At 54.2% G+C, this 11,910-nt stretch overlaps 1 protein-coding gene and 1 pseudogene across 1 annotated transcript in view; one reads left to right on the top strand and one right to left on the bottom strand.

The window, feature by feature from the left end:
* Positions 1–540: 540 nt before the first annotated feature.
* Positions 541–634, bottom strand: LOC115283090 (annotated as a pseudogene).
* Positions 635–2,393: 1,759 nt separating this feature from the next.
* Positions 2,394–11,910, top strand: part of RAPGEFL1 (Rap guanine nucleotide exchange factor like 1) — a 14,080-nt gene continuing 4,563 nt past the window's right edge. Inside the window, exons 1-8 of the mRNA XM_029929132.1 lie at positions 2,394–3,288; positions 6,111–6,189; positions 7,326–7,461; positions 7,693–7,790; positions 9,880–9,992; positions 10,237–10,404; positions 11,191–11,288; positions 11,387–11,568. Coding sequence (XP_029784992.1) covers positions 2,769–3,288; positions 6,111–6,189; positions 7,326–7,461; positions 7,693–7,790; positions 9,880–9,992; positions 10,237–10,404; positions 11,191–11,288; positions 11,387–11,568 — 1,394 coding nt within the window. The 5' untranslated portion in view covers positions 2,394–2,768. The remainder of the gene's footprint in view (positions 3,289–6,110; positions 6,190–7,325; positions 7,462–7,692; positions 7,791–9,879; positions 9,993–10,236; positions 10,405–11,190; positions 11,289–11,386; positions 11,569–11,910) is intronic.

Raw genomic sequence — 11,910 nt, forward strand, 5'->3', positions numbered from 1 at the left:
CACAGGGTGATGGGTAACTATGTCCCTGACCCCCTGGGGTCAAGCAAAGAATCCCAGGCACCCTTGGGGGTAGGATACTGGCAGGTGGGATAACTGTGTTGAGATGCTTCCCCCTCACCCCTGCCTCTTGCTTCCCCAGTCCTGCGGTTAGATCCCATTGCTCTCCGTTGCCCTGGTAACAAGCTCAGCAAGAAGAAACTCAAGCTCAACAAAGCCCCCAGGTTCTCTGCCCTTAACAGCCTGCCTCTCAGTGGGCAGAAAACAAGTATAAGGGGCAGACAGATCAGCCTTATGTAGCCTTTTTCTATTCCCTTCTAGAAGCCCATGGGCTGGGCTTTCAAAGTTTTTTGCCTCCATTCTCATGGATGTTAATCATACCACTCTCTTCCCCTCTTATTTTTTCCATTTCTTCCCCTGTGGGTCAACACACATGCTTGCTACCTTGTGGGCAAGGCCTTAGAATCCTCAAGTTGTCCCCTAGCATCTACAGCCCACTTGGGTTGTCCCTCTAGAGCAGTGATTCTCAACTCTGGCTGTTTGAATCACGTGGAGATCTACGTCTCATCCTGGTGCAGGGACCATGCTAATCTCTGTATCGTTCCAATTCTACTATATGTGCCGCCCAAGTGAGCACCACTTGGGGATCTTTTAAAAAAATACCATAAACCTTGGCCTCACCTCAAAGATGTAATTAATTCGGACTGTGGCCTGGGCATCAGTATTTTTGAGTTCCCCTGGATTCCAATGTGCAGTTGGGGTGAGAACCACTGTTCTAGGAGGGCCATGATTCCATGCTGGCTTTTCTTCCTCATTTAAGTCTTTGAACTTAGTCTCTGCCTGATATCCTTGAGTAGTTGCAGGGGTGCTGGAGTCCTGCTCCCCAAGCTTTCAGCTTCCAGAAGTGTCTCTGCCTCCTTTATTTCCAGCCCCCACACCCTCCACACTCCCCAAATCTTTCCCCTTCCTAACTGAAAATCCCAAATCCTGCCCAGAGAGGAGGTTACCAAGGCAACCAGCTTAATCTGGTAACTGTGGCATGTGCTGGGAGTGGAGCCCTCTCCTCTTCATATTTGGTTCACAAAATGCCTGGGGAGCTCTTAGCCACTCCAGCCAGTTTCTCCTCTTAACCCCAGGGATAGTGGGGTGTCCAATAAAGGGAGCCCAGCAAGCTGATACTCGGATCTCTATTCCAGCTTTTTAGCCAAAACTGTTCTCTCCTTTTTGCTGTTCCCTTTTGAAATCCACAAACAGATGGGTGTGCAAAGCTTTAATTCTGTAAACACATGCTCTAGCACACATAGGACCAGATATGCACACACAGTGACACGTGTGGAGTACACACCCTGTACAATTCAACCACCACTCCCAGCCTTTAGCAGTCCTGTCCCTGCCTGGTCCCCGCACGGTAAACAGGGGTGGGGCATTGTCCTAGGAGCTTCAATCTCTCTGGAACCTGGTGCCACTCCCCTACCTTATTACTTTAACCTTGATGTGTTTACACTGAATGTCTCTCTAGACCCACCTTCCCCTTCTGGGGCAGGGTATCCTTAGGGACAGAAGGCTCCTGGCACAGGCATCAGGAATAAAGATCACTTATTAGAGTGCAGATTGGCACCACTTGCCCTTCTCCATGATTGTGTCCACTCTGGAGGGACTCTATGCTAAGTGATGTTGGTTGGCAGTTCTGGAGCTTGTCGCTTGTCTCCACGGTCCTGTGCTTTCTCCTGCTGCCAAGTGGGCTCAGGTGCCCTTGTCCTCCTCTTCTCCTCCCCCCTGCCTCCTGTCTCTTCTCCTCACCCCAACTAGACCTGCCACAACCTGCTGGTCCTTGCCTGGCTCCTGCCTGCTTGCCAGCACCTGCCTCTCACAAGCCGGGCCCTCACCACCTATTGTGCCCTACCAGAAAGGGCAGATGGGCACCGCCCCCAGCGCCAATGCCAATCCACTTGAGGCCCTCCCAGCCCTTCTTATAGAAGAAAGATAAAGATCACAAATATAACAACAGAGCATAGTGTCGGGGTTGAGAGTGATGGACACCCAATCAGCAATCTTTGTAGGTCTCACCTGAGTACAGGTAATTCCCCAGTCTGCAGGCCACAGGCCTGTCCTGCTTCTTTGAAATGAAACGAAGAGCTCCTGTAAGCCCACAAGCCAGGACTCTGCATTACTAAATCACTCCATCACCTTTGCCCTTAATTTCTGCATCAGCCTTGAAGCCAATCCCATACAGTCCTTTACTATTTCCCTCGAGGTCAGCCTCAGCGCCCAAGTTCAAGCCACGCGCGGGCCAGGGGGCGGGCCTAGGAGGGGCAGGGGCGGGGGAGTGGGCGGAGACTGGAGGGGGGGCGCGGTCTCAGTTCTGCCACCTTCCTCCCTGGCCAGGAGCGCAGCCGCCGCCGCCGCCGCCGCCGCCGCGTCCTCTCTCAGCGCTGCGCTCCGCCCGCTGTCTCTGCCGCCGCAGCCCGGCTCAGGAGCGCAGAGCCCCGGGCTGTGGCCCCGCAGCCTATCCACCCTCCGGGCCGCGTGCCAGCTGCCACCGGCATGGGGGGCCACTAACAGCGGGCACTCCTTCCCTCTGGCACCTCCCCGGGTCACTGGCCACTGGACCCCGGCCAGCGAGCCTCGGGCTCCTCTGGCCCCCAGTCCGGCGCCTGGCACGGCCCTCTGCTCTGCCCCTCCGGTTCTGAGCATCGTGTCCCCGCCCCCCCCGCCCGCGCCTGGGACACCTGGGTCCACCGGCGGCCCCGAGGAGAGGGGCGGGGGGGGGCATGAAGCCGCTGGAGAAATTTTTGAAGAAGCAGACGTCGCAGCTGGCTGGGCGAACGGTGGCGGGAGGTCCCGGCGGGGGTCCGGGGAGCTGCGGTGGGCCTGGCGGGGGCGGGGGACTTGGCGGGGGCGGCGGTCCAGCCGGGGGACTGCGGCCGCTGCAGCGGCGTCAGAGCGTGTCTCGCCTGCTGCTCCCAGCTTTCCTCCGGGAGCCCCCCGCAGAGCCGGGGCTGGAGCCGCCCCCCGAAGAGGAAGGGGGCGAGCCGGCGGGGGTCGCGGAGGAGCTTGGCAGCGGGGGGCCCTGTTGGCTGCAGCTTGAGGAGGTGCCAGGGCCCGGGCCGCTCGGGGGAGGGGGACCCCTGCGCTCCCCTTCCTCGTACTCCTCTGACGAGCTGTCCCCCGGCGAGCCCCTGACTTCCCCACCCTGGGCCCCTCTGGGCGCCCCCGAGCGGCCGGAGCATCTTCTGAACCGGGTTCTGGAGCGGCTCGCTGGAGGGGCCACCAAGGACAGCGCCGCCTCAGGTAAGGCTCTTGCATCCCAGATTAGGGGGTTGTAACCCGGTTCCTCTTCCTTGCCCTTGGAGAGTGGGGGTGGCGCCATGGCGGGAGCCTCGGTGTGGGGCTGAGCGGTCACCTGAAGTGGGGCAGCGGCCTAGGGGAGGAACAGACCCTTCTGCAGAAGGGAAGTGGCTGTGCCACCTTCCTCCCTGTAGCAGACTCACCCACTGGCTGGAAAAGAAGCTGAACTCTTTCTCCTCTCAAGCCACCCTTCCTTTCCTCTGGACATTTTACCCACAGACTCCCATGGGTCCCTGATGGTGACTACCTCCTTCTGTGGCCCCACATTAAGGCCTGACACACTAAAATGGAAGCTGCCCAGAACACACCGTGCTTCACACCCCTCACTCCAAGAGGTGCTGCCCAGGACCTGAGAGACCTTCCCGGAGTCCCTGCTTCTGTCTAGAAGTCCCAGAGCACAGGGCTGGCCCACTCAGTGGGGTAATGCCACACAGGCACAGGGCCCAAGCTGCCTTTCAGGCTTCGGCAAAGGGATGCATTGTCCTTAGCAGCTTGAGGGGGAAGGAGGCATTCAAGTTGGGGGCTGACTCAGAAGGTGTTTGTTGGGGGAGAGGTGGCTGGGCAGTCAGACATCAGGCCCCTGCAGCATCCAGGGGGTTCTGAGCCCCTCCAACTCCTTCCCTTCCCAAGGTAGGCCTCATCACACTGCCTCTTTAAAAAATAATAGCCACACCCTGAGAAGCTTATTCCCTAAACGATGACACTATTTCACCAATCCCCACCAGCACGCCTACTAAGGGGACTTTGAGGAAACTGAGACCCCAATTTGCTGATTGGTAGTGGAGGTAGAAGGCTGGTGGGTCCTTAGGCCTGCCTCTCAGTATTTCCCTAAGCCCATCAAGGTCTGAGGATGGGGAGCCCTGGCTGAGGGCCTCAAAATGGGGGTTTCACACTTTGCTCTTAGACCTCTGTAGGGATCCTGAACCTAGGCGTGCAGAATGGGTCTCCACCCCCCACCCCTAGGTTTTTCTCAAGACCTGGGCCCTCTCCTTGGCTCAGCTGTCGTTGCCCTGGGGAGCTGACACCTTTTGGATTTAATTAGAAAAATATCAGACACACACAGCTCTCCTAACCATAACTTCCCGCCTACACCACACACTCTGTGTCTCTATGACACATTCCCTGGGGAGGCTGTGCGTTGGACCAGAGCCTGGCTTGGAAGAGACAGACGCCAAAATGTAGCCCCCATACCAGCATCTCCCCCACTCTGCCCCACGTTCCTTTTCCTTTGCTCTGGCTTAGCTCTCCTGTAAGATGCTGGGTATCCTATTCATTGTCACCATCCCTGGAGCCTGGGGTGGAGGGGTGGGGAGGGCTGGGGCTCTCAGCCTCACTTTAAGAGCATAGCAGGGTAGCTGGGCAGGGAGGAAAAGGGAGAAACTGTCTTTCTCCTTCCACAGGGGCCTGGTGCCACACACTGTGGTTGGTCTCCCCTGGGGAAGGACTCTTGAATTGACTGTCACCCTATTATCTGGGCTGGCAAGCTAGATCCCCAGAGTAACTGGTTTAGGGAACCAGGAAATAAATGAGAATCAGTTTAACCTGCCACTCTGATATTCTCCAATATAACCAATGTTCTCAAGCCATCTTGGCTTTTTCCCAGGGTGTGTGGGAGGTGGGGGGTGGGGTGGGAGGGGACTTATAGAAGTTATTTCCAAACCAGCCAAAGACTCACAAACATCTAAGCAGCCCCATCCAACCACCTTGCTCTACCCTGACACACTGCTTGCCTCAGGCATATTGAGAAAAGAACAAAGACTCAGGAGTCTGAGTTCCTATTCCAGCTCCAGGCAAGTCCCTCCCAACTCTGGGCCTCGGTTTCTCGTTTGTGAAATGTAGTAGTTAAAATAGAGGATCTTGTGTTGGTTTTCCTCCTCTTCCTTCATGGCTTGAATCAGAGGCCAGGGCATGGTGGGTGAGCCAAGGGACATCAGAAGCCTTGGTTTTGTCTGGGGGCAGTGCCTGGGGACCGGGCCCTAACCTGTCCTGGTGAGGACACCTGGCTCCCTCCCTGCGCCCGACTTGTCTGTGTGTGCCAGGCTGCCCTGCCCCACCCCAGGGCTGGCTGCAAGTCAGGGCGACCTTGTACCTGGCTGACTGGCTGAGCCAGGCCCAGATGGGGGTGTGGAGGGGGAAAGGGTGGTGAGAGGCACTCCCCTCCACCCTTCCATCATTAACCCTTCCATCTCTGGCATACAGAGGACACAGGGTTTCTATTTAAAGGCTTTGGGGATCAAAGAGATGGCAGTCACTCCCTCTCCCTTTTAATGGGGCTGGTTCTCACCTGCCTAGTTGGAACTCAAAGTTGTTAGGTAGAGAGTAGGGAGGGCAGGAGGGATGAAGACACACACACACACACACACACACACACCACTGACTCTAACCTCTGCTTGTAAGTTCTTTGTGTCTAGAGACACTTATGTGGTCTACATCTTTTTTTGGGGGGCAGATCTCAAAGTTGCTATATTATCTGACCAGCTTCCCACATGCATTGAAGAGAAGTGGGCGTGGCCATCGAAGGGCGCCCCCTCCTTCCCTCCAGCTGCCTTGGCAGCTGCCAACCCCACCCCCGCAGCGGCTGCCCAGAACCTTCACACGTGTGCCCGCGTGCTTGTGCAGAGCATGATGGGGCAGGTGGCCAGGGCTCCAGCCTGGCTAAGGAGAACTCAATCTAGGAGGCAAGGGTGGGGGTGGGGGTTAGCGAGTGTCCAGTCGGGTCCTGGAAGTGCCTGTCTGACATCAGTGGCTCCAATTGATCTCTACAGATATCCTGCTGGATGACATCGTCCTCACCCATTCTCTCTTCCTCCCCACGGAGAAATTTCTGCAGGAGCTACACCAGTAATATCCTTTTATGGAACCTGCAAAAGGGGAGGTTGGGAGGAAGCTACTCCCCCTACCCCACGTGTGATGTCTGGGCCTCCACTCTTCCCTAGAAAATACACCACGGTTTCAACTCCAGAGGTTTTACTCAGCAATTGCATAACCTTGGGCAGACCTCTTAACCTCCAGGGCCTCAGTTTCCTCTTCTGTAAAAATGGAGTAAATAGCACCTGCCCTGCCTACCTATGGGGCTGCTGTGGAGATCAATCTGATAGTAGATGTGGGAGTGCTTTGGAGACTGCAGAGCCCTGTGCAAATGCAAGATGTTATTATTCTATTAAGAAAGTGCCTCTCTCCCCACTGGATTGCTGCTCTAAACATCTGGTTGCCCAGTGAGTTATTATAGGGTCTGATGTAAACATCAGGTCACGGCGATGCTTTAGTAAGGTCTGCTAGAGACAAGCCACTGGCTGAGCTATTCATAGGGTCTCGTGTGAGCATAGGGCCTCTTGCTGAGTTATTTTAGGTTCTAATTGTAAATGTCAGGCCATTGAGTAGAATACCATAGGCTCTCTTAGAAACACTGGTCCTTACACTGAGGTATGGTCAGGTTTGTGGTGAGCATTGCCGGTCTTTACCAGCTCCAGGTTATGGGCTGGTCAGAGGTTGGGTGGACCTGGACAGGGTATCCTCAAGTGAAATTCATGGGGCACCTGAGTGGCTCAGTCGTTTGAGCGTCTGGCTTCGGCTCAGGTCATGATCTCAAGGTTCGCGGGTTTGAGCCCTGCGTCGGGCTCCGTGCTGACAGCTACCTCAGAGCCTGGAGCCTGCTTCAGATTCTGTGTCTCCCTCTCTCTCTGACCCTCCCCTGCTCACACTGTCTCTCAAAAATAAATAAAAAAGCATAAAAAAAATTCATACAGGCAGGATGGGGTCAGATGGCTGTGGTCAAGGGGATGCCATCTGTACCTACTCTGAGAAAAGAACCTGGGCTGAGGCATGTGGGGGTCTTGGCTCCAAGGACACCTGGACCTCCTTTCTTCTTAGCCCCAAGCCTAGAGAATACTTGGGAGGGCTTAGCCAGCGCTGCCTCTCGTCTCCCTTCCCTGTTTCTTCAGGTCTGCCTGCTCAGGGCTTTTTCTTAACTAAGGGGTCAGTTTTGTTTGGGCAGGAGGCATGGAGGGCCCCGAGGGGCTGGGGCGGAAGCAGGCCTGTCTAGCCATGCTCCTTCATTTCCTGGACACCTACCAGGGGCTGCTGCAGGAGGAAGAGGGGGCCGGCCGCATCATCAAGGTGGGCCTGGGAAGTGAAGGTGGGTGAGCAGGCTATTAGCTCTGGAAGGGGACCCCTTTGAGGGAACCAGACTCCTCAAGCTGGGTAGCTGGAAGAAGAAGATGCCAATGGGCCTTAAGTGGATATGGTTCCCCTGTGCTCCAAGGCATGGAGACCCCTCCCCAGCCCTTGCCAATAGAGATGCTTGGGATGAGAGCCCTGCCTTGACCTTCTCTCTCCTCTGCCCTCCAGGATCTGTACCTGCTGATTATGAAGGATGAGTCCCTTTACCAGGACCTTCGAGAGGACACACTGAGGCTGCACCAGCTTGTGGAAACAGTGGAGCTAAAGTGAGGGGAATGGTTTGGGGGAGGGGACAGGACAGAAGTCCTCCTGTTCCTCTATCACAGGACTGCCTCTGGCCTTTTGACTCTAAGCGGTTTTTAGTTCAGCCCCTTTCTCTTGCTGGATGGTAGCACAAAGCATGGCTTCGAGTGGCTTCCTTGTCTGTTCTCCCATCCATTTCTTTGTTGATCAGTGGTGTACTGGTACATATTTAACAACCAGTATGGCGGGGGCAAAAAAAACCCCACCCTGATTTGTAGCTTTTGCTGATTCCCATGGCGTAAATTCTCTCACTGGCTGCTTTCAAGCAACCAATACGACTGTCACTGAGTGTGCAGTTGGGAGGAGAGGAGCAGTGGCAGGCTCTTATGTAAGATTCTCACCACACAACTACAAGAGGTAAATAACCTCAGAAGCACAGTAGCAAATGTAGTAAACAGGCTACTACGTTTTGTAGTAATAACGTGGCGCTAAGTTTATAAAACTTTTTTTAATGGCTTTTTAAAAGGCAGTTGGCAGAATCGCCCCAAATTTTACAGTCCACATTCATGAGCCAACATGAGCCAGCTTTAGGACTCCACTGTATCCATCCATCCATCCGTCTGTCCGTCCATCACTCTGTCCATCCATCCCTTTAACCATTTCAGTTTCTCTCCATTCTGTCCCTACTGCCACAACTCCCATTGAGGCCTTATTACCTCTCACCTGGAGTATCACCACAGCCTTCTGTCCAGGAGGCATGGCTTTGGCTTATGGTCTTGTGTCCTCTCCCTTTTTCTTCTACTTTTTTAATTTTATTAAATTATTTTAATCTTTATTTATTTTTGAGAGAGAGACAAGAGACAGTGCAAGTAGTAGAGGAACAGAGGAGGAGGGGACAGAGGATCTGAAGCAGGCTCTGTGCTGACAGCAGAAAGCCCAATGCAGGGCTTGAACTCATGAACCCTGAGATCATGACCTGAACTGAAGTCAGATGCTTAACCCATTGAGCCACCCAGGCACCCTGTGTCCTCTCCCTTCTTATGCTGACACCAGAAAGATCTTCCCGGTTTGAGGACATTGTGCTCCTAGTCCAAAGACATCCTCGGCTCCCCATTGTCTATAAGACAAAATTGCAACATCCTTGCACAGCATTCAGTGAACACCCTTGCCTTTCTGCCTTCTGCCAGTGCTTCCCACCTCATGCCCCAGCCCCCATGACACTCCCTATACACCCTTGAACTCCTGGGCTCCCCCACTTTCCTGCCATCGTTTACATGGTCCACTTCAGAAGGACTGCCCCACACCCACTTCTCTTTCTGTTGTCCTTCAAGGCCTAAGTCAGATGCCACCTTTTATTTTTTTAAGTTTGTCTTTTGAGAGAGAGAGAGCGTGAGTGGAGAAGGGACAGAGAGAGAGGGCGACAGGATCAGAAGTGGACTCTTAGCTGACAGCAGAGAGCCCAATGCCAGGCTCAAACTCATGAACCATGAGATCATGACCTGAGCCAAAGTTGGATGCTTAACAGACTGAGTCACCAGGTGCTCCAAATGCCACCTTCTTGATGAAAGTTCTCCCTGCCTCATGCCAACAGAACTCTCCTTGTACCTTTGTGATATCACCTAACACCTCCTGCCTCGTGTTACAAGTCGCTGTATACACGTCTATCTCCTCCCAGGCTGTCAAGTTCTTGTCAGCAAAACTGAGCAAACAGCAATGACCTACACCTATCATGGGCCAAGTAGTGTGCTGGGCCTTCGGGGTGAAGGAAAAATTTCAGGAAGAACTAAGCCCAGCCCTCAAATGCTCTCAGATAAGATACCCACAGAAACAAATACTAGCCCAGTGTCCTATAGCAGTTAAAACCAAAAAATGACCTTTCCTGGTGGGTGGGGTGGATCAGAGAAGAATTCATGGAAGAGGTGGCATCTGATTTGGGTCAGTTGGACAATTGTCCCATGCTGTTCATTGTCTCTCTTCTGACCTCCTTCATCACTTTCTGAACCTGATGCTGGTACATCCTTGACTCAGTTCTGATGCCCCTGCTTGATGTTGCCTGCCTGGTGCCCCACATGCCTGGCAGCACTTCCTGATGCCCAGCTGTGTCCATGCCAGGATCCCAGAAGAAAGCCAGCCACCCAGCAAGCAGGTGAAGCCACTGTTCCGCCACTTCCGCCGGATAGACTCTTGTCTGCAGACCCGAGTGGCCTTCCGGGGCTCTGATGAGAGTGAGTGGGGGCACAAAGAGGGGCAGAGCTCCCAGAGTGGCTCAGAGGGCCCTCTGGGGTCTCTGGGTCTTGGGCATTCTCCATGTGTCATAGAACTTGTCCTGTTTCCAGCATCTTTTTCAGAAGCCAACCAATTTAGGGTGAGGGGTGAGATGGGATGGGGAACAGAGGTGCCCTGGAGGGGACGATGCCAGGGCTGCCATTCTGCCTTCTAATGAAAAGCCACCTTCCTGTCTCTGCCCAGTCTTCTGCCGGGTCTACATGCCTGACCACTCGTACGTGACCATACGCAGCCGCCTCTCCGCGTCTGTGCAGGACATTCTGGGCTCTGTGACAGAGAAATTGCAGTACTCAGAGGAGCCTGCAGGGCGCGAGGACTCGCTCATCCTGGTAGCTGTGGCTTCCTCCGGAGGTGAGGCTCAGGAAGAGGTGGGCTGGGGGCTGGGGCGCGCGCACGTGTGTGTGTGTGTGTGTGTGTGTGTGTGTGTGTGTGTGTGTGTGTGTGGCGCAGTCAGTAGAGGAGAAACATCCGCCCAGTGCTATGTGACATGGGTAAAGAAGAATTCTAGGTCCTGGCTACTTGAAGTGTGGTGCTGGGGCCAGCCACATGAGCATCACGTGGGAACTTATTAAAACGGCAGTAGCTCAGACCCCACTCCAGACCTGCTGACTCAGAATGAGCATTTTAACAAGGTTCCCAGGTGATTCCTTTGCACATGAAAGTTTGGAAAGCGCTGGCCCAAGACACTCGGATTCTGACCTAGGTGCCTGCCTCTTACTCATCTTGGGATCTGGTTCTTTATAGCCTCCTGGAGCATCTAAGGTTTTTGAGTTTTTTGAGGCTAAAAGCACAGGCTGAGCCTCCAATCCTGTGGGAAGGCAGAGAGCCTGCAAGGTAGCCAGAATCCTATTTTCCTCTGAGGCAAGGAAAAAAATATTTCAGTGTCATGGGGACAATAGAATGAGAGGAGAGCTGTGGAAGAATGTTGGGGGGTAAAAGGAGGTGATGAATGCAAAGGAAATCATTATTTGAAAAATGTCAGATGAATGCAGCACACACTGGTGATAACACGAGTCCCATTGGTCTAGAATGTGTCCGTGCAGGGTTAGGAGTTTCTAGATGGGATGGTGACAGTGGCTGGGGTGTGGGAGGGTGCAGGTGGCCGGGACTGAGGCAGAACAGCTCTTTCTCCTGCAGAGAAGGTCCTTCTGCAGCCTACTGAAGACTGTGTCTTCACCACGCTGGGCATCAACAGCCACCTGTTTGCCTGCACCCGAGACAGCTATGAGGCACTGGTAAGAGCCTTGGCCTGGAGCAAGGGCCCAGAAGGGCTCTGGGCAGAAACTAACAAGCCCAGAGTGAGCCCAAACCTTATGTCCCTGCCTGCCACCAGATGCCCCTCCCTGAGGAGATCCAGGTCTCCCCTGGAGACACAGAGATCCACCGAGTGGAGCCTGAGGATGTCGCCAACCACCTTACTGCCTTCCACTGGGAGCTGTTTCGATGTGTGCACGAGGTAGGAACTAAAGCTGGTGCTGGGCTGGGGACCTGGAGGGAGAGATGTCCCAACCTGGGGTCCTGGAGACGGGCATTATGTGCAGCTGAACTTTGGGTTAGAAGGTAGCTGGCAGGGTGCCCTTGGGGCAATTCACCCCCAGACCCTCTAAGCCTTACGTCTCCCATCTGAAAAAAGCAGCAAAGGAGAGACCTTAGTAAGGTGTGTCTAACCACGTAACTGGTTAGTATCTTTGAAATATTCTCTATTAAAGAAAGGAATGAAGGCAGTCACAATGTCTACCAGATGGTTCTAGGACCTGGCACCTAGGAAGCGCACAGTAGATGGGAGAGTATTATTAATGTTGCTTCCCTCCTCCCCCATTTCTGTTGCATCCTGTCTTGTCCCCCCTTTTTCTATTC

The sequence above is a fragment of the Suricata suricatta genome, chromosome 17 (genome assembly GCF_006229205.1).
Source record: "Suricata suricatta isolate VVHF042 chromosome 17, meerkat_22Aug2017_6uvM2_HiC, whole genome shotgun sequence".
In the NCBI taxonomy this organism is placed as follows: Eukaryota; Metazoa; Chordata; class Mammalia; order Carnivora; family Herpestidae; genus Suricata; species Suricata suricatta.